At 37.0% G+C, this 19,686-nt stretch overlaps 1 protein-coding gene across 5 annotated transcripts in view; it reads right to left on the minus strand.

The window, feature by feature from the left end:
- ANKRD13B (ankyrin repeat domain 13B) overlaps nucleotides 1-19,686 on the minus strand; it is a 513,444-nt gene that overhangs the window by 190,159 nt on the left and 303,599 nt on the right. For all 5 annotated transcript variants that reach the window (XM_053706151.1, XM_053706149.1, XM_053706150.1 and 2 more), the window contains exon 2: nucleotides 5,715-5,850. In XM_053706151.1, the coding sequence (XP_053562126.1) occupies nucleotides 5,715-5,850 (136 nt within the window). The remainder of the gene's footprint in view (nucleotides 1-5,714; nucleotides 5,851-19,686) is intronic.

Here is a 19,686-nt window from a genome sequence, read left to right on the forward strand (position 1 = left end):
TGGGGGGTTGTTTGTATTTTTTTTTCAGGTAAAAGAGCTGATTTATTTGGGGCAATGCTCCGCAAAAGGCCCTTTTAAGGGCTATTGGTAGTTTAGTTTAGGCTAGGTTTTTTTTTATTTTGATAGGGCTATTAGATTAGGTGTAATTAGTTTAAATATCTGATCATTTCTTTTTTTATTTTGTGCAATTTAGTGTTTTTGTTTTTTTAAATTTAGTTAATTGTATTTAATTTATGTAACTGATTTAATTGTAGTGTAAGGTTAGGTGTTAGTGTAAGGCAGGTTAGGTTTTATTTTACAGGTAAATTTGTATTTATTTTAGATAGGTAGTTAGTAAATAGTCAATAACTATTTACCAACTATTCTATCTAGTTAAAATAAATACAAACTTGCCTGTAATTAAAAATAAACCCTAAGCTAGCTACAATGTAACTATTAGTTATATTGTAGCTAGCTTAGGGGCGGCAGATTAAGGGTTAATAATATTAAACTAGTGTTTGTGATGCGGGAGTGCGGCGGTTTAGAGGTTAATATGTTTATTATAGTGGCGCTGATGTCCGGAGCGGCAGATTAGGGGTTAATCATTTTATTTTACTGTTTGCAATGCGGGAGGGCCTCGGTTTAGGGGTTAATAGGTAGTTTATGGGTGTTTAGTGTACTTTTAAGCACTTTAGTTATGAGTTTTATGCTACAGCTTTGTAGCGTAAAACCCATAACTACTGACTTTCAGTTTACGTAATGGATCTTGACGGTATTGGCTGTACCGCTCACTTTTTGACCTCCCAGGCAAACTCGTAATACCGGCGCTATGGAAGTCCCATTGACAAAGGACTTTTTGAAAGCTACGGTAATTACGTTGCGTTACGGCCAAAAAAGTGGGCGGTGCAGAAATATCTGCAAGACTCAGAATACCAGCGGCAGTGAAAAAGAGCAATAACGCTGCTTTTTCACTCATACCGCAAAACTCGTAATCTAGCCGATAGATAATTATTATTATATGCATATAACAAATATTATTATAACATATTCGTCAATCCATATATTCCAATGGTCATTAAAAGGGGAAGTCCCAATATAGAGTTCCGATTAGGATATCAAACAAGAGATGATGTAGTAAATCCAATGTGATGAAGTGATCCAACTCAATCAATGGGACACAAGTGAAAGGCTGCTCCCCACCTCACAGACTTATCCGGAAGTAGCTATAGATAAAATAGGAGAATAGAGGGGCACCTCATGTGTGTATCAGTATGTCAGATTCAATCAGTCAAATAAACAGTGCCAAATGGGTACTCACATGTGACCCAAGTACACTTATGTACTGGTAGAAGCAGGCTGGTAACTTGGGGTGTACCAGCTAACCCGCTACAGGCGTGGATTGGACAGTGCAGGGGATCCTGCCACAATTAATGTGAATAGAAGTCAGCTGCAGTGGTTGAGACTGCTCAAGAAGGTGATGAACCAGAGCTTGTATAAAACAAGTTAGTTTATTAAAAGCAATATTTTTGTTACTGTTTTTAATTTTGCTTTTAATAAACTAACTTGTTTTATACAAGCTCTGGTTCATCACCTTCTTGAGCAGTCTAAACCACTGCAGATGACACATTGAGTGTGGCAGGATCCCCCTGCACTGTCCAATCCACGCCTGGAGAGGGCTAGCTGGTACACCCCAAGTTACCAGCCTGCTTCTACCAGTACATAAGTGTACTTGGGCCACATGTGAGTACCCATTTGGCACTGTTTATTTGACTGATTGAATCTGACATACTGATACACACATGAGGCGCCCCTCTATTCTCCTGTTTCATCTATAAACATTAAAAAAAATCTAACACTACTCTAAAAATTACAAAGTATCTAATTACAAGAAATAAAAAAGACTAAATTACAAAAAATAACATACACTAAATTACGAAAAATAACAAACGAAATTATCCAAAATAAAAAAGAATGACACCTATTCTAATAGCCCTATCAAAATAAAAAAGTCCACCCAAAAAAAAAAACCTAGCCTACAATAAACTACCAATAGCCTTTAAAATGGCCTTTTGTGGGGCATTGCCCCAAAGATATCAGCTCTTTTCCCTGAAAAAAAATACAAAGACCCCCCAACAGTAAAACCCACCACCCAACCAACCCCCCAAAATAAAAAAACCTAATTCTAAAAAAAACTAATCTACCCATTGCCCTGAAAAGGACATTTCCCTTAAAATGGCATTTAGCTCTTTTGTTGCCCAAACCCTAATCTAAAAAAAAACCACCCAAAAACCCCTTAAAAAAACCTAACACTAACCCCCGACGATCCACTTACAGTTTTTGAAGTCCCGCTTGAACGATCTTCATCCAGGGGGCCTCTTCTATCTTCATCCAGGCGGCAAAGTCCTCATACAGGCGGCGAGAAGTCTTCATCCAGATGGCCTTCTTCTATCTTCATCCAGGCGGCATCTTCTATCTTGAATCCGGCGGCGCGGTGCGGGCCCATCCTGAAAACATCTGGCGCAGAGCATCCTCTTCATACAGTCGCCGCCGTACACTGAATCTTCAATGCAAGGTACACGATTCAAGATGGCATCCCTTGCATTCCTATTGGCTGAAAAATTTGAATCAGCCAATAGGAATTAGAGCTGCTAAAATTCTATTCGCTGTTCAAATCAGCCAATAGGATTCAAGCAGCTCTCATTCTATTGGAAGTTTTTTTTTAGATAGTTTTTATTTTATTTTGTGGGTTTGGGGGGTGGGGGTTTGTAATGTTAGTGGGTCTTTGTATTATTTTTTTTTAGGTAAAAGAGCTTTTTAACTTAGGGCAATGCCCTACAAAAGGCCCTTTTAAGGGCTATTGGTAGTTTATTCTAGATTAGGTTTTTTATTTTGGGGTGTTTTTTTTTTTTAAAATGGGTATTAGAATAGGAATAATTGTTATTATGTTTGATAATGTGTTTGTTATTTTGTGTAATGTATTTTTTTCCTTTTGGGGTGGGTTTTTATTTTTAGATTAGGGCTTTGGCATTTCACAAAAGAGCTGAATGCCCTTTTAAGGGCAATGCCCATACAAATGCCCTTTTCAGGGCAATGGTTAGCTTAGGTTTTACTTTATTTTTATTTTGTGGGTTTGGGGGGTGGGGGTTTGTATACTGTTAGGAGGTGTTTGTTTTGTAGCGTTGCGTAGCAAAAGAGCTGTTTTTAGTGTAAGGTAGATAAGGTTTTATTTCCCAGGTAAGTTTGTATTTATTTTAACTAGGTAGTTAGTAAATAGTTAATAACCATTTACTAACTAGTCTCCCTAGTTAAAATAAATACAAACTTACCTGTGAAATAAAAATAAAACCCAAGCTAGCTACAATATAACTATTGTAAGCCTGGTTTTTAAAAACTTGTAATGGCTGTGCTATAGGGGGTTAAATAACGCAACTTGTGTTGCGTTCTTTAATTTCCCTATAGCGCGCATAACTCGTAATGATTGTTATAAGCTGCATCCAGCACGAATTGAGACCATATGCATGTCAGGAAATCTTCTTCAAGGTAGACTAACTAACAACAAGGCAACAAATGACAGAGCCAATAAGAGGTGATATATTGCGCTTTAGGGGGAAAAAAAGTCACCATTTTCCTATTCATGTCTGATGTCTCTGAATGTGCTGGGATCAACCTTCAACAAAATCATCTTTTTTACCAAATGTAAAATAGAAGCTCCAACGTAAAGAAGTTGAAGATGTATACAGTGTCTGACAAACAAATATGCGTACAGTGACTGACAAACGAATATGCATGCAGTGACTGACAGATGAATATGCATGCAGTTACTGACAGCTGAATATGCATGCAGTGACTGACAGTTGAATATGCATGCAGTGACTGAGCTGAATATGCATGCAGTGACTGACAGTGAAAGATGCATGCAGTGACTGACAGCGGAATATGCATGCAGTGACTGACAGTGGAAGATTTATGCAGTTACTAACAGTGGAATATGCATGCAGTGACTGGCAGCAGAAGATGTATGCAGTGACTGACAGTGGAAGATGCATGCAGTAACTGATAGTGAAAGATGCATGCAGTGACTGACAGATGAATATGCAGTGACTGACAGATGAATATGCAGTGACTGACAGATGAATATGCATGCAGTGACTGACAGATGAATATGCATGCAGTGACTGACAGTAAAATATGCATGCAGTGACTGACAGTAAAATATGTATGCAGTGACTGACAGTAAAATATGTATGCAGTGACTGGCAGCAGAAGATGTATGCAGTGACTGGCAGCAGAAGATGTATGCAGTGACTGGCAGCAGAAGATGTATGCAGTGACTGGCAGCAGAAGATGTATGCAGTGACTGGCAGATGAATATGCATGCAGTGACTGAGAGATGAATATGTATGTAGTGACTGACAGTGGAAGATGCATGCAGTAACTGATAGTGAAAGATGCATGCAGTGACCGACAGATGAATATGCAGTGACTGACAGATGAATATGCATGCAGTGACTGACAGATGAATATGCATGCAGTGACTGGCAGTAAAAGATGTATGCAGTGATTAACAGTGGAATATGAATAAAGTGACTGACAGTGGAAGATGTATGCAGTGAATGACAGTGGAAGATGTATGCAGTGATTGACAGATGAATATGCATGCAGTGACTGACAGTAAAAGAGGTATGCAGTGACTGACAGTGGAATATGCATTCAGTTAATGACAGTGGAAGATGTATATGGTGACTGAGATGAATATGCATGCAGTGACTGACAGATGAATATGCATGCAGTGACAAACAGTGAAGACGTATAACAGTAATTGGGAACAAGCAAATGCTTTTTAGCTTTCCTCCATTCTGAAACACATCCAACAGAGCAGAAAAAACAGGAAATTCAAGCTTTTGTTCAGATGTAAATTTTTGGTGAATACTCTACCTCTCTGGAAATGCTTATTAATGTATTTATCTACAAAACCTAACTTAGACTTTAAAGGGATAGTTAAGTCCAAATTAAACTTTCGTTATTTGGATAGGGCATGTTATTTTGAACAACTTTCTAATGTACTTTTATCATCAAATTTGCTTTGTTCTCTTGCTATTCTTAGTTAAAAGCTAAACCTAGGTAGGCTAATATGCTAATTTCTAAGCCCTTAAAGGCCGCCTCTGCATTTGACAGTTTTTCACAGCTAGAGGGCGTTAGTTCATGCATTTCATATAGATAATATTGTGCTCATGCACGTAAAGTTATTTAAGAGTCAGCACTAATTGCCTGAAATGCAAGTCTGTCAAAAGATCTGAAATAAGGAGGCAGTCAGCAGAAGCTTATAAGATAATTACAGAGGTAAAAAGTATATTTCTATAACAGGGTTAGTTATGCAAAACTGGGGAATGGTAAATACAGGGATTATCTATCTTTTTAAACAATAACATTTTTGGTGTTAATGATTATTTTTGTAGAGAAAAAAGTTTTAATAAGCTTTTCTAAAGGATTAGAAAACACGGCAGAATTAGTTGAGTAAGAGGATATTGTCTCATGTACAAGTGCACATACCACAAGCTTAAAATAATGAACACATGCTGGACCAATATGCATACCCGCACGTGTTTGCCTGATGGCCAAATGGCCTTAGTGGCCAAGGCTGCATTTAATAATACTTATGTTCAGTTTAGATGCCAGGAATTTTTATTAGTGTCACTATATCTTTTAATGTTATTATACCATGCTCAGAAACTCACCTGTCCATCCATTTCGGTTCTCCTTATTGACATCAGCACCATGATTTAGCAGTACCTTGGCACAATCGAGATAGCCTAGTGTGGTGGCGAGGTGAAGAGGAGTACGCCCCCGAGGGTCTACTTGCTCAATCTGCTCCTAATATAGGGAACAAATGATGAACTGATTAAAAAAAAAACCATAACCACAACGTACACCCCATAAACTGAAGAAGCACATTGAATGATTTAGCATAACAGGTTGCTGTGTGATGATTGGTGTACATTTAAAGAGAATAAACAATAGTCTTGTATGGTTAAAATTAGCAATTTAGGGCTAGATTACGAGTGGAGCATAAACTTCGCTAGAAAGAGAATATGTTAACCCGGTCGCAATATTTGTTTAGCGCACGCCAGGTTTTGCTTGCACGCAAACTTTTTACTTTTAACTTTTAATACGCAAGCACATTACTAGTTGAAAGTAAAAAGTTTGCGCGCGAGTGAAGCCAGATGCGGGCTAACCAAATATTGCAACTTTGTTAAAGTTCTCCCCACAGAAGTCAATGGAGAGCGCAGAAAAAAAAAAAAACACCATCAATCACTTGTATGCTAACCCAAAAGGAGTTATGAATACTTCCCTTTCCAATGTTCTTCACATACAGGATACTGTCATTTTATTGTAAATACATATACAATATTAATATTTTTTAATACTTTATATGTAATATTTCAAGAATGCGCATTTAAGTAAGCAAATCTTCATGTGCGCTAACCCGAACGCAGTAGACCTAAATCGCGAACCCACATAGAAAATTATGTACTTTTTATTATTAAATATATATTTCTATATACATGTGATCATGTTAATATAAAATAAATATCAATACATATATATTTATAGGAATAGATATACAGGTATAGGTATATATATATATATATATATATATATATATAAATATGTATTTACAATAAAAAGTACCTTGTCCTGTATGTGAAGAACATTGGAATGTGAAATATGTACAGTATATATACAGTAAAACACAAATACTTAAATATATATATACACACACACACACATATTTAGACATGTCTATTTATGAGCCCTTATAACGTTTTTACATTTTTTTTTTTAATCATATAGGGTTTATATGAGTGTAACTGTGTTTAATGCAACTTTTTCCCTCCTCTATCCTTTACGCAAGCTCTCAAGTTGCATAAATCTTGATTGTGCTCAAGCAAACGTGTTTACTTTCAACGTCAAACACTACTCATAATCTACCCCTTAATATGTAGCTATATTAAAGAGACTTGCCAGACAAACTTTAATTGTATTTCAGCACACTTCAATGTTGAATAAAATAACTTTATGCAAAACGCATTTATCATCAAAACTTATTTTTGTAAAAATGACCACTGTTTCAGTGAGAGCTTTTAATATGCACAGATGGAGCGTATATATACAGAGTTGACAGTGGCTTGCATCATATATAAGGAGTCATTGCTGATGCAATAAATTTAAATTGTGGCTTAAACATTCCTATAATAAACCTACAAATTGAGTCACAAAGATAACTTTTGTCTTCATTTTCAATGTGTTCATAATAGCTCACTGAAACACAAGAACATATGTGCCTGTTAATTATAAAAGCTATAATATACTGATTGCAATGGGAATGAAACAAGTAAGTTGTAGAAGGTGGTATTATATAGATAAGCTACTGGAAACTACTGAGAGATGAGCCTGTTGTCTTTAAAGAACATGAAACCCACAAGTATTCTCTCATGATTCAGATAGAGTATACCATTTTAAATAACATATTAATTTATTTTAAAGGAGTAGTTAATGCTGGTAGCTAGCTGAACACAATGGCTACGAATCAGTAGCTAGTTAAAAAAGCATACCTAGGTATGCTTTCAACAAAGGATACATAGAGAATGAAGCAAACAAAGTTTCCGATGTAAACACTTGATTGAAAAACTAAATCACATGATCGTTAATGTGTTATTTCAAGGCTGGGATCGGATTATAAGGGACTGCCCAGTCCGATTATCCTTTTTCTTAAAGCAGGAGGCTGCAGGAAGCCAAATAACAAAGGATGCTCCATGCCGTTCTAAAGGCGTTGAAGGCCAGTGCTGTTGGGAAGGCCTGGGACATCCTAAGGGCATAACGAGTTTAAGACAGACATCCCAACTCTCCCGGAAGTACCGGGAGTCTTCTGCATTAAAATTGAAAATCAAATTTGTGCCTGCACTTTTCATATCTATCTGTAGGTGTCACTGTTCCATTGTAGCTCAAAGTAAATAGTTACTGCGTTCCTCTCTGGACTTTTCTCCCCCTTCCTGAAATTCTAGTACGGTGCGGGACATTGCACAACTCGCCTATATCAGGCCTGATGACTCCCATACTCTCTGTATTGTGCAGACTCCCATATTCTCTATATTGTGCAGACTCCCATACTCTCTATATTGTGCAGATTCCCATACTCTCTATATTGTGCAGACTCCCAAACTGTATATTGTGCAGACTCCCATACTCTCTATATTGTGCAGACTCACATACTCTCTATATTGTGCAGATTCCAATACTCTCTATATTGTGCAGATTCCCATACTCTCTAAATTGTGCAGATTCCCATACTCTCTATATTGTGCAGATTCCCATACTCTATATTGTGCAGACTCCCATGCTCTCTATATTGTGCAGACTCAGATAATCTCTATATTGTGCAGACTCCCAAACTTTATATTGTGCAGATTCCCATACTCTCTATATTGTGCAGACTCCCATGCTCTCTATATTGTGAAGACTCTCATGCTCACTTTATTGTGCAGATTCCCATACTTTATATTGTGCAGACTCCCATGCTCTCTATATTGTGTGTAGACTCCCATGCAATCCGATTCTAATACACATTATAAACTATCACTAACTAATCAAATTGCTCGATACTTGTGTCATTGATCACTCATCAGAACTTGTAAATGCCATTTGTAACATTGTGTATTATACTTTGAAAATATGTATATGTGACATTAGTATTAAAGATAACCATTGATGCTGACATTAGGACACACAGTGTAATATTTTAGACAAGGATTTCAAAATTCGAATTGATGTTTGATTCAAAGAATCTTAAGCTGATAGCTAAAAGGGTTAACCCACTAACTTTAAACTGTCATGAATCAGATACAGCAGAAATTAAAATCACTTCTTTACTGTCATGCTATTTTCAGTGTATTTCTTCCTTCTCTTGAATTTCTTTTTCAGTAAGAAATGTCATCTTATTTGCCAGTCCATTTTATAGCATTATATTGTGCAGATTCCCATACTTTATATTGTGCAGACTCACAAACTTTATATTGTGCCGATTCCCATATCCTCTATATTGTGCAGACTCCCATACTCTCTATATTGTGCAGGTTTCCATACTCTCTATTTTGTGCAGATTCCCAAATATAATATTGTGCAGACTCCCATACTCTCTATATTGTGCCGACTCCCATACTCTCTATATTGTGCAGACTCCCATACTCTCTATATTGTGCAGACTCCCAAAATTTTTATTGTGCAGATTCCCATACTTTATATTGTGCAGACTCCCATACTCTCTATATTGTGCAGAGTCCTATACTCTCTATATTGTGCAGACTCCCAAACTTTATATTGTGCAGACTCCCATACTGTACTTTATATTGTGCAGATTCTCATACTTTATATTGTGCAGACTCCCATATATGCAGACTCCCATACTGTATATTGTGCAGATTCCCATACTTTATATTGCGCAGACTCCCATACTCTCTATATTGTGCAGACTCCCATATTCTATATATTGTGCAGACTCCCATACTCCTGAAACTTTATATTGTGCAGATTCCAATATTCTATATTGTGCAGACTCCCATACTCTCTATATTGTACAGACTCCCATACTCTCTATATTGTGCAGACTCCCAAACTTTATATTGTGCAGATTCTCGTACTTTATATTGTGCAGACTCCCATACTTTATATTGTGCAGATTCCCATACTTTATATTGTGCAGATTCCCATACTTTATATTGTGCAGATTCCCATACTTTATATTGTGCAGATTCCCATACTCTCTATATTGTGCAGATTCCCATACTTTATACTGTGCAGACTTCCAAACTTTATATTGTGGAGACTCTCATACTTTGTATGGTGCAGACTCCCATACTTTATATTGCGCAGACTCCCATACTCTCTATATTGTGCAGACTCCCATACTTTCTATATTGTACAGACTCCCAAACTTTATATTGTGCACATTCCCATAATCTCTATATTGTGCAGACTCCCATACTTTATATTGTGCAGAATCCCAAACTTTATATTGTGGAGACTCTCATACTTTATATGGTGCAGACTCCCATAATTTGTATTGTGCAGATTCCCATACTCTCTATATTGTGCAGACCCCCATACTTTATATTTTGCAGACTCCCATACTGTACTTTAGATTGTGCAGATTCTCATACTTTATATTGTGCAGGCTCCCATACTATATATTGTGCAGATCCCCATACTTTATATTGTGCAGACTCTCAAACTATATATTGTGGAGACTCTCATACTTTATATGGTGCAGACTCCCATAATTTATATTGTCCAGATTCCCATACCCTCTATATTGTGCAGACTCCCATACTTTATATTTTGCAGACTCCCATACTGTACTTTATATTGTGCAGGCTTTCATACTTTATATTGTGCAGACTCCCATACTCTATATTGTGCAGACTCCCATACTCTCTATATTGTGCAGACTCCCTTACTTTCTATATTGTGCAGACTCTCACACCTTATATTGTGCAGATTCCCATACTTTATATTGTGCAGATCCCCATACTTTATATTGTGCCTACTCCCATACTGTATTTTATATTGTGCAGATTCCCATACGTTATATTGTGCAGACTCCCTTACTCTCTATATTGTGCAGACTCCCATACTCTATATATTGTGCAGACTCCCATACTCTCTATATTGTACAGACTCCCATACTCTCTATATTGTACTGATTCCCATACTCTGTATATTGTGCAGACTCTTGAAACTTTATATTGTGCAGATTCCAATACTCTATATTGTGCAGACTCCCATACTCTCTATATTGTACAGACTCCCATACTCTCTATATTGTGCAGACTCCCAAACTTTATATTGTGCAGATTCTCGTACTCTATATTGTGCAGACTCCCAAACTTTATATTGTGCAGATTCACACACTTTATATTGTGCAGACTCCCATACTTTATATTGTGCAGATTCCCATACTCTTTATATTGTGCAGATTCCCATACTTTATATTGTGCAGACTCCCAAACTTTATATTGTGGAGACTCTCATACTTTATATGGTGCAGACTCCCATACTTTATATTGTGCAGACTCCCATATTCTCTATATTGTTCAGACTTCCATACTTTCTATATTGTGCAGACTCCCAAACTTTATATTGCGCACATTCCCATAATCTCTATATTGTGCAGACTCCCATACTTTATATTGTGCAGACTCCCAAACTTTATATTGTGGAGACTCTCATACTTTATATGGTGCAGACTCCAATAATTTCTATTGTGCAGATTCCCATACTCTCTACATTGTGCAGACTCCCATACTTTATATTGTGCAGACTCCCATACTGTACTTTATATTGTGCAGATTCTCACACTTTATATTGTGCAGGCTCCCATACTATATATTGTGCAGATCCCCATACTTTATATTGTGCAGACTCTCAAACTTTATATTGTGGAGACTCTCATACTTTATATTGTGTAGACTCCCATATTTTATATTGTGCAGACTCCCATACTCTCTATATTGTGCAGACTCCCATACTCTCTATATTGTGCAGACTCCCATACTTTCTATATTGTGCAGACTCCCACACCTTATATTGTGCATATTCCCATACTTTATATTGTGCCTACTCCCATACTGTATTTTATATTGTGCAGATTCTCATACTTTATATTGTGCAGAATCCCATACTGTATATTGTGTAGACTCCCATACATTAGATTGTGCAGACTCCCATACTCTCTATATTGTGCAGACTCCCACACTTTATATTGTGTAGATTCCCATACTTTATATTGTGCAGACTCCCATACTGTATTTTATATTGTGCATATTCTCATACTTTATATTGTGCAGACTCCCATACTGTATATTGTGTAGACTCCCATACATTAGATTGTGCAGACTCCCATACTCCCTATATTGTGCAGACTCCCATACTTTATATTGTGCAGACTCCCAAACTTTATATTGTGGAGACTCTTATACTTTATATGGTGCAGACTCCAATAATTTATATTGTGCAGATTCCCATACTCTCTATATTGTGCAGACTCCCATACTTAATATTGTGCAGACTCCCACACTTTATATTGTGCAGGCTCCCATACTATATATTGTGCAGATCCCCCTTTTTTATATTGTGCAGACTCTCAAACTTTATATTGTGGAGACTCTCATACTTTATATTGTGCAGACTCCCATATTTTATATTGTGCAGACTCCCATACTCTCTATATTGTGCAGACTCCCATACTTTCTATATTGTGCAGACACCCACACCTTATATTGTGCAGATTCCCATACTTTATATTGTGGAGATCCCCATACTTTATATTGTGCCTACTCCCATACTGTATTTTATATTGTGCAGATTCCCATACGTTATATTGTGCAGACTCCCTTACTCTCTATATTGTGCAGACTCCCTTACTCTATATATTGTGCAGACTCCCATACTCTGTATATTGTGCAGACTCTTGAAACTTTATATTGTGCAGATTCCAATACTCTATATTGTGCAGACTCCCATACTCTCTATATTGTACAGACTCCCATACTCTCTATATTGTGCTGACTCCCAAACTTTATATTGTGCAGATTCTCATACTCTATATTGTGCAGACTTCCAAACTTTATATTGTGCAGATTCACACACTTTATATTGTGCAGACTCCCATACTTTATATTGTGCAGATTCCCATACTCTTTATATTGTGCAGATTCCCATACTTTATATTGTGCAGACTTCCAAACTTTATATTGTGGAGACTCTCATACTTTATATGGTGCAGACTCCCATACTTTATATTGTGCAGACTCCCATATTCTCTATATTGTTCAAACTCCCATACTTTCTATATTGTGCAGACTCCCAAACTTTATATTGTGCACATTCCCATAATCTCTATATTGTGCAGACTCCCATACTTTATATTGTGCAGACTCCCAAACTTTATATTGTGGAGACTCTCATACTTTATATGGTGCAGACTCCAATAATTTATATTGTGCAGATTCCCATACTCTACATTGTGCAGACTCCCAAACTTTATATTGTGCAGACTCCCATACTGTACTTTATATTGTGCAGATTCTCACACTTTATATTGTGCAGGCTCCCATACTATATATTGTGCAGATCCCCATACTTTATATTGTGCAGACTCTCAAACTTTATATTGTGGAGACTCTCATACTTTATATTGTGTAGACTCCCATATTTTATATTGTGCAGACTCCCATACTCTCTATATTGTGCAGACTCCCATACTTTCTATATTGTGCAGACTCCCACACCTTATATTGTGCATATTCCCATACTTTATATTGTGCCTACTCCCATACTGTATTTTATATTGTGCAGATTCTCATACTTTATATTGTGCAGAATCCCATACTGTATATTGTGTAGACTCCCATACATTAGATTGTGCAGACTCCCATACTCTCTATATTGTGCAGACTCCCACACTTTATATTGTGTAGATTCCCATACTTTATATTGTGCAGACTCCCATACTGTATTTTATATTGTGCATATTCTCAAACTTTATATTGTGCAGACTCCCATACTGTATATTGTGTAGACTCCCATACATTAGATTGTGCAGACTCCATACTCTCTATATTGTGCCGACTCCCATACTTTATATTGTGCAGACTCCCAAACTTTATATTGTGGAGACTCTTATACTTTATATGGTGCAGACTCCAATAATTTATATTGTGCAGATTCCCATACTCTCTATATTGTGCAGACTCCCATACTTAATATTGTGCAGACTCCCACACTTTATATTGTGCAGGCTCCCATACTATATATTGTGCAGATCCCCCTTTTTTATATTGTGCAGACTCTCAAACTTTATATTGTGGAGACTCTCATACTTTATATTGTGCAGACTCCCATATTTTATATTGTGCAGACTCCCATACTCTCTATATTGTGCAGACTCTCATACTTTCTATATTGTGCAGACACCCACACCTTATATTGTGCAGATTCCCATACTTTATATTGTGGAGATCCCCATACTTTATATTGTGCCTACTCCCATACTGTATTTTATATTGTGCAGATTCTCATACTTTATATTGTGCAGACTCCCATAATGTATAGTGTGTAGACTTCCATACATTAGATTGTGCAGACTCCTATACTCTCTATATTGTGCAGACTCCCATACTCTCTATATTGTGCAGATTCCCATATTCTCTAAACTGTGCAGACACCGAAGCTTTATATTGTGCATATTCCAATACTCTATATTGTGAAGACTCCCATACTCTCTATATTGTGCAGACTCCCATACTCTCTATATTGTGCAGACTCCCACACTCTCTATATTGTGCAGATTCCCATACTTTATATTGTGCAGACTCCCAAACTTTATATTGTGGAGACTCTCATACTTTATATGGTGCAGACTCCCATACTTTATATTGTGCAGACTCCAATACTCTCTATATTGTGCAGACTCCCATACTTTCTATATTGTGCAGACTCCCAAACTTTATATTGTGTACATTCCCATAATCTCTATATAGTGCAGACTCCCAAACTTTATATTGTGGAGACTCTCATACTTTATATGGTGCAGACTCCCATAATTTATATTGTGCAGATTCCCATATTCTCTATATTGTGCAGACTCCCATACTTTATATTGTGCAGACTCCCATACTGTACTTTATATTGTGCAGATTCTCACACTTTATATTGTGCAGGCTCCCATACTATATATTGTGCAGATCCCCATACTTTATATTGTGCAGACTCTCAAACTTTATATTGTGGAGACTCTAATACTTTATATTGTGGAGACTCCCATACTCTCTATATTGTGCAGACTCCCACACTTTATATTGTGCAGACTCCCATACTGTATATTGTGTAGACTCCCATACATTAGATTGTGCAGACTCCCATACTCTCTATATTGTGCAGACTCCCATACTCTCTATATTGTGCAGATTCCCATATTCTCTAAACTGTGCAGATACCCGAAGCTTTATATTGTGCAGATTCCCATACTTTATATTGTGCAGATCCCCATACTTTATATTGTGCAGACTCCCATACTGTATTTTATATTGTGCATATTCTCAAACTTTATATTGTGCAGACTCCCATACTGTATATTGTGTAGACTCCCATACATTAGATTGTGCAGACTCCATACTCTCTATATTGTGCCGACTCCCATACTTTATATTGTGCAGACTCCCAAACTTTATATTGTGGAGACTCTTATACTTTATATGGTGCAGACTCCAATAATTTATATTGTGCAGATTCCCATACTCTCTATATTGTGCAGACTCCCATACTTAATATTGTGCAGACTCCCACACTTTATATTGTGCAGGCTCCCATACTGTATATTGTGCAGATCCCCCTTTTTTATATTGTGCAGACTCTCAAACTTTATATTGTGGAGACTCTCATACTTTATATTGTGCAGACTCCCATATTTTATATTGTGCAGACTCCCATACTCTCTATATTGTGCAGACTCTCATACTTTCTATATTGTGCAGACACCCACACCTTATATTGTGCAGATTCCCATACTTTATATTGTGGAGATCCCCATACTTTATATTGTGCCTACTCCCATACTGTATTTTATATTGTGCAGATTCTCATACTTTATATTGTGCAGACTCCCATAATGTATAGTGTGTAGACTTCCATACATTAGATTGTGCAGACTCCTATACTCTCTATATTGTGCAGACTCCCATACTCTCTATATTGTGCAGATTCCCATATTCTCTAAACTGTGCAGACACCGAAGCTTTATATTGTGCATATTCCAATACTCTATATTGTGAAGACTCCCATACTCTCTATATTGTGCAGACTCCCATACTCTCTATATTGTGCAGACTCCCACACTCTCTATATTGTGCAGATTCCCATACTTTATATTGTGCAGACTCCCAAACTTTATATTGTGGAGACTCTCATACTTTATATGGTGCAGACTCCCATACTTTATATTGTGCAGACTCCAATACTCTCTATATTGTGCAGACTCCCATACTTTCTATATTGTGCAGACTCCCAAACTTTATATTGTGTACATTCCCATAATCTCTATATAGTGCAGACTCCCAAACTTTATATTGTGGAGACTCTCATACTTTATATGGTGCAGACTCCCATAATTTATATTGTGCAGATTCCCATATTCTCTATATTGTGCAGACTCCCATACTTTATATTGTGCAGACTCCCATACTGTACTTTATATTGTGCAGATTCTCACACTTTATATTGTGCAGGCTCCCATACTATATATTGTGCAGATCCCCATACTTTATATTGTGCAGACTCTCAAACTTTATATTGTGGAGACTCTAATACTTTATATTGTGGAGACTCCCATACTCTCTATATTGTGCAGACTCCCACACTTTATATTGTGCAGACTCCCATACTGTATATTGTGTAGACTCCCATACATTAGATTGTGCAGACTCCCATACTCTCTATATTGTGCAGACTCCCATACTCTCTATATTGTGCAGACTCCCACACTTTATATTGTGCAGACTCCCATACTGTATATTGTGTAGACTCCCATACATTAGATTGTGCAGACTCCCATACTCTCTATATTGTGCAGACTCCCATACTCTCTATATTGTGCAGATTCCCATATTCTCTAAACTGTGCAGATACCCGAAGCTTTATATTGTGCAGATTCCCATACTTTATATTGTGCAGATCCCCATACTTTATATTGTGCAGATTCCCATACTGTATTTTATATTGTGCAGATTCTCATACTTTATATTGTGCAGACTCCCATACTGTATATTGTGTAGACTCCCATACATTAGATTGTGCAGACTCCCATACTCTCTATATTGTGCAGACTCCCATACTCTCTATATTGTGCAGATTCCCATATTCTCTAAACTGTGCAGACACCCAAAGCTTTATATTGTGCAGATTCCAATACTCTAAATTGTGCAGACTCCCATACTCTATATTGTGCAGACTCCCACACTTTATATTGTGCAGATTCCCATACTTTATATTGTGCAGATCCCCATACTTTATATTGTACAGACTCCCATACTTTATTTTATATTGTGCAGATTCTCATACTTTATATTGTGCAGACTCCCATACTGTATATTGTGTAGACTCCCATACATTAGATTGTGCAGACTCCCATACTCTCTATATTGTGCAGACTCCCATACTCTCTATATTGTGCAGATTCCCATATTCTCTAAACTGTGCAGACACCCGAAGCTTTATATTGTGCAGATTCCAATACTGTATATTGTGCAGAATCCCATACTCTCTATATTGTGCAGACTCCCATACTCTCTATATTGTGCAGACTCCCATACTTTCTATATTGTGCAGACTCCCATACTTTCTATATTGTGTATATTCCCATAATCTCTATATTGTGCAGACTCCAAAACTTTGTATTGTGCAGATTTCCATACTCTCTATATTGTGCAGATTACTATACTTTATATTGTGCAGACTCCCATACTGTACTTTATATTGTGCAGATTCTCATACTTTATATTGTGCAGGCTCCCATACTGTATATTGTGCAGATCCCAATACTTTATATTGTAAAGACTCCCATACTTTATATTGTGCAGACTCCCAAACTTTATATTGTGAAGACTCTCATACTTTATATTGCGCAGACTCCCATACTTTATACTGCGCAGACTCCCATACTCTCTATATTGTGCAGACTCCCATACTTTCTATATTGTGCAGACTACCAAACTTTATATTGTGCACATTCCCATAATCTCTATATTGTGCAGACTCCCATACTCTCTATATTGTGCAGACTCCCAAACTTTATATTGTGCAGATTCCCATACTTTATATTGTGCAGATCCCCATACTTTATATTGTGCAGACTCCCATGCTGTATTTTATATTGTGCAGATTCTCATACTTTATATTGTGCAGACTCCCATACTGTATATGGTGTAGACTCCCATACATTAGATTGTGCAGACTCCCATACTCTCTATATTGTGCAGATTCCCATATTCTTCTAAACTGTGCAGACACCCAAAGCTTTATACTGTGCAGATTCCAATACTCTATATTGTGAAGACTCCCATACTCTCTATATTGTGCAGACTCCCACACTTTATATTGTGCAGATTCCGATACTTTATATTGTGCAGACTCCCATACTCTATATTGTGCAGACTCCCAAACTTTATATTGTGGAGACTCTCATACTTTATATGGTGCAGACTCCCATACTCTCTATATTGTGCAGACTCCCATACTCTCTATATTGTGCAGACTCCCAAACTTTATATTGTGTACATTCCCATAATCTCTATATAGTGCAGACTCCCAAACTTTATATTGTGGAGACTCTCATACTTTATATGGTGCAGACTCCCATAATTTATATTGTGCAGATTCCCATACTCTCTATATTGTGCAGACTCCCATGCTTTATATTGTGCAGACTCCCATACTGTACTTTATATTGTGCAGATTATCACACTTTATATTGTGCAGGCTCCCATACTATATATTGTGCAGATCCCCATACTTTATATTGTGCAGACTCTCAAACTTTATATTGTGGAGACTATCATACTTTATATTGTGCAGACTCCCATACTTTATATTGTGCAGACTCCCATACGTTCTATATTGTGCAGACTCCCACACTTTATATTGTGCAGATCCCCATACTTTATATTGTGCAGAATCCCATACTGTATTTTATATTGTGCAGATTCTCAAACTTTATATTGTGCAGACTCCCATACTGTATATTGTGCAGACTCCCATACTCTCTATATTGTGCAGATTCCCATACTTTCTATATTGTGCAGACTACCAAATTTTATATTGTGCATATTCCCATAATCTCTATATTGTGCAGATTCCCATACTCTCTATATTGTGCCGATTACTATACTTTATATTGTGCAGACTCCCATACTGTACTTTATAATGTGCAGATTCTCATACTTTATATTGTGCAGGCTCCCATGCTGTATATTGTGCAGATCCCAATACTTTTTATTGTAAAGACTTCCATACTTTATATTGTGCAGACTCCCAAACTTTATATTGTGGAGACTCTCATACTTTATACTGTACAGACTCCCATACTTTATATTGTGCAGACTCCCATACTCTCTATATTGTGCAGACTCCCATACTCTCTATATTGTGCAGACTCCCATACTCTCTATATTGTGCACACTCCCATAATCTCTATATTGTGCAGACTCCCATTCTCTCTATATTGTGCAGACTCCCAAACTTTATATTGTGCAGACTCCCATGCTGTATTTTATATTGTGCAGATTCTCATACTTTATATTGTGCAGGCTCCCATGCTGTATATTGTGCAGATCCCAATACTTTATATTGTAAAGACTCCCATACTTTATATTGTGCAGACTCCCAAACTTTATATTGTGCAGACTCCCACACCTTATATTGTGTACACTCCCATAATCTCTATATTGTGCAGACTCCCATCCTCTCTATATTGTGCAGACTCCCAAACTTTATATTATGCAGATTCTCATACTTTATATTGTGCAGACTCCCATTCTCTCTATATTGTGCAGACTCCCAAACTTTATATTGTGCAGACTCCCATGCTGTATTTTATATTGT

The sequence above is a fragment of the Bombina bombina genome, chromosome 3 (genome assembly GCF_027579735.1).
Source record: "Bombina bombina isolate aBomBom1 chromosome 3, aBomBom1.pri, whole genome shotgun sequence".
Classification (NCBI taxonomy): Eukaryota; Metazoa; Chordata; class Amphibia; order Anura; family Bombinatoridae; genus Bombina; species Bombina bombina.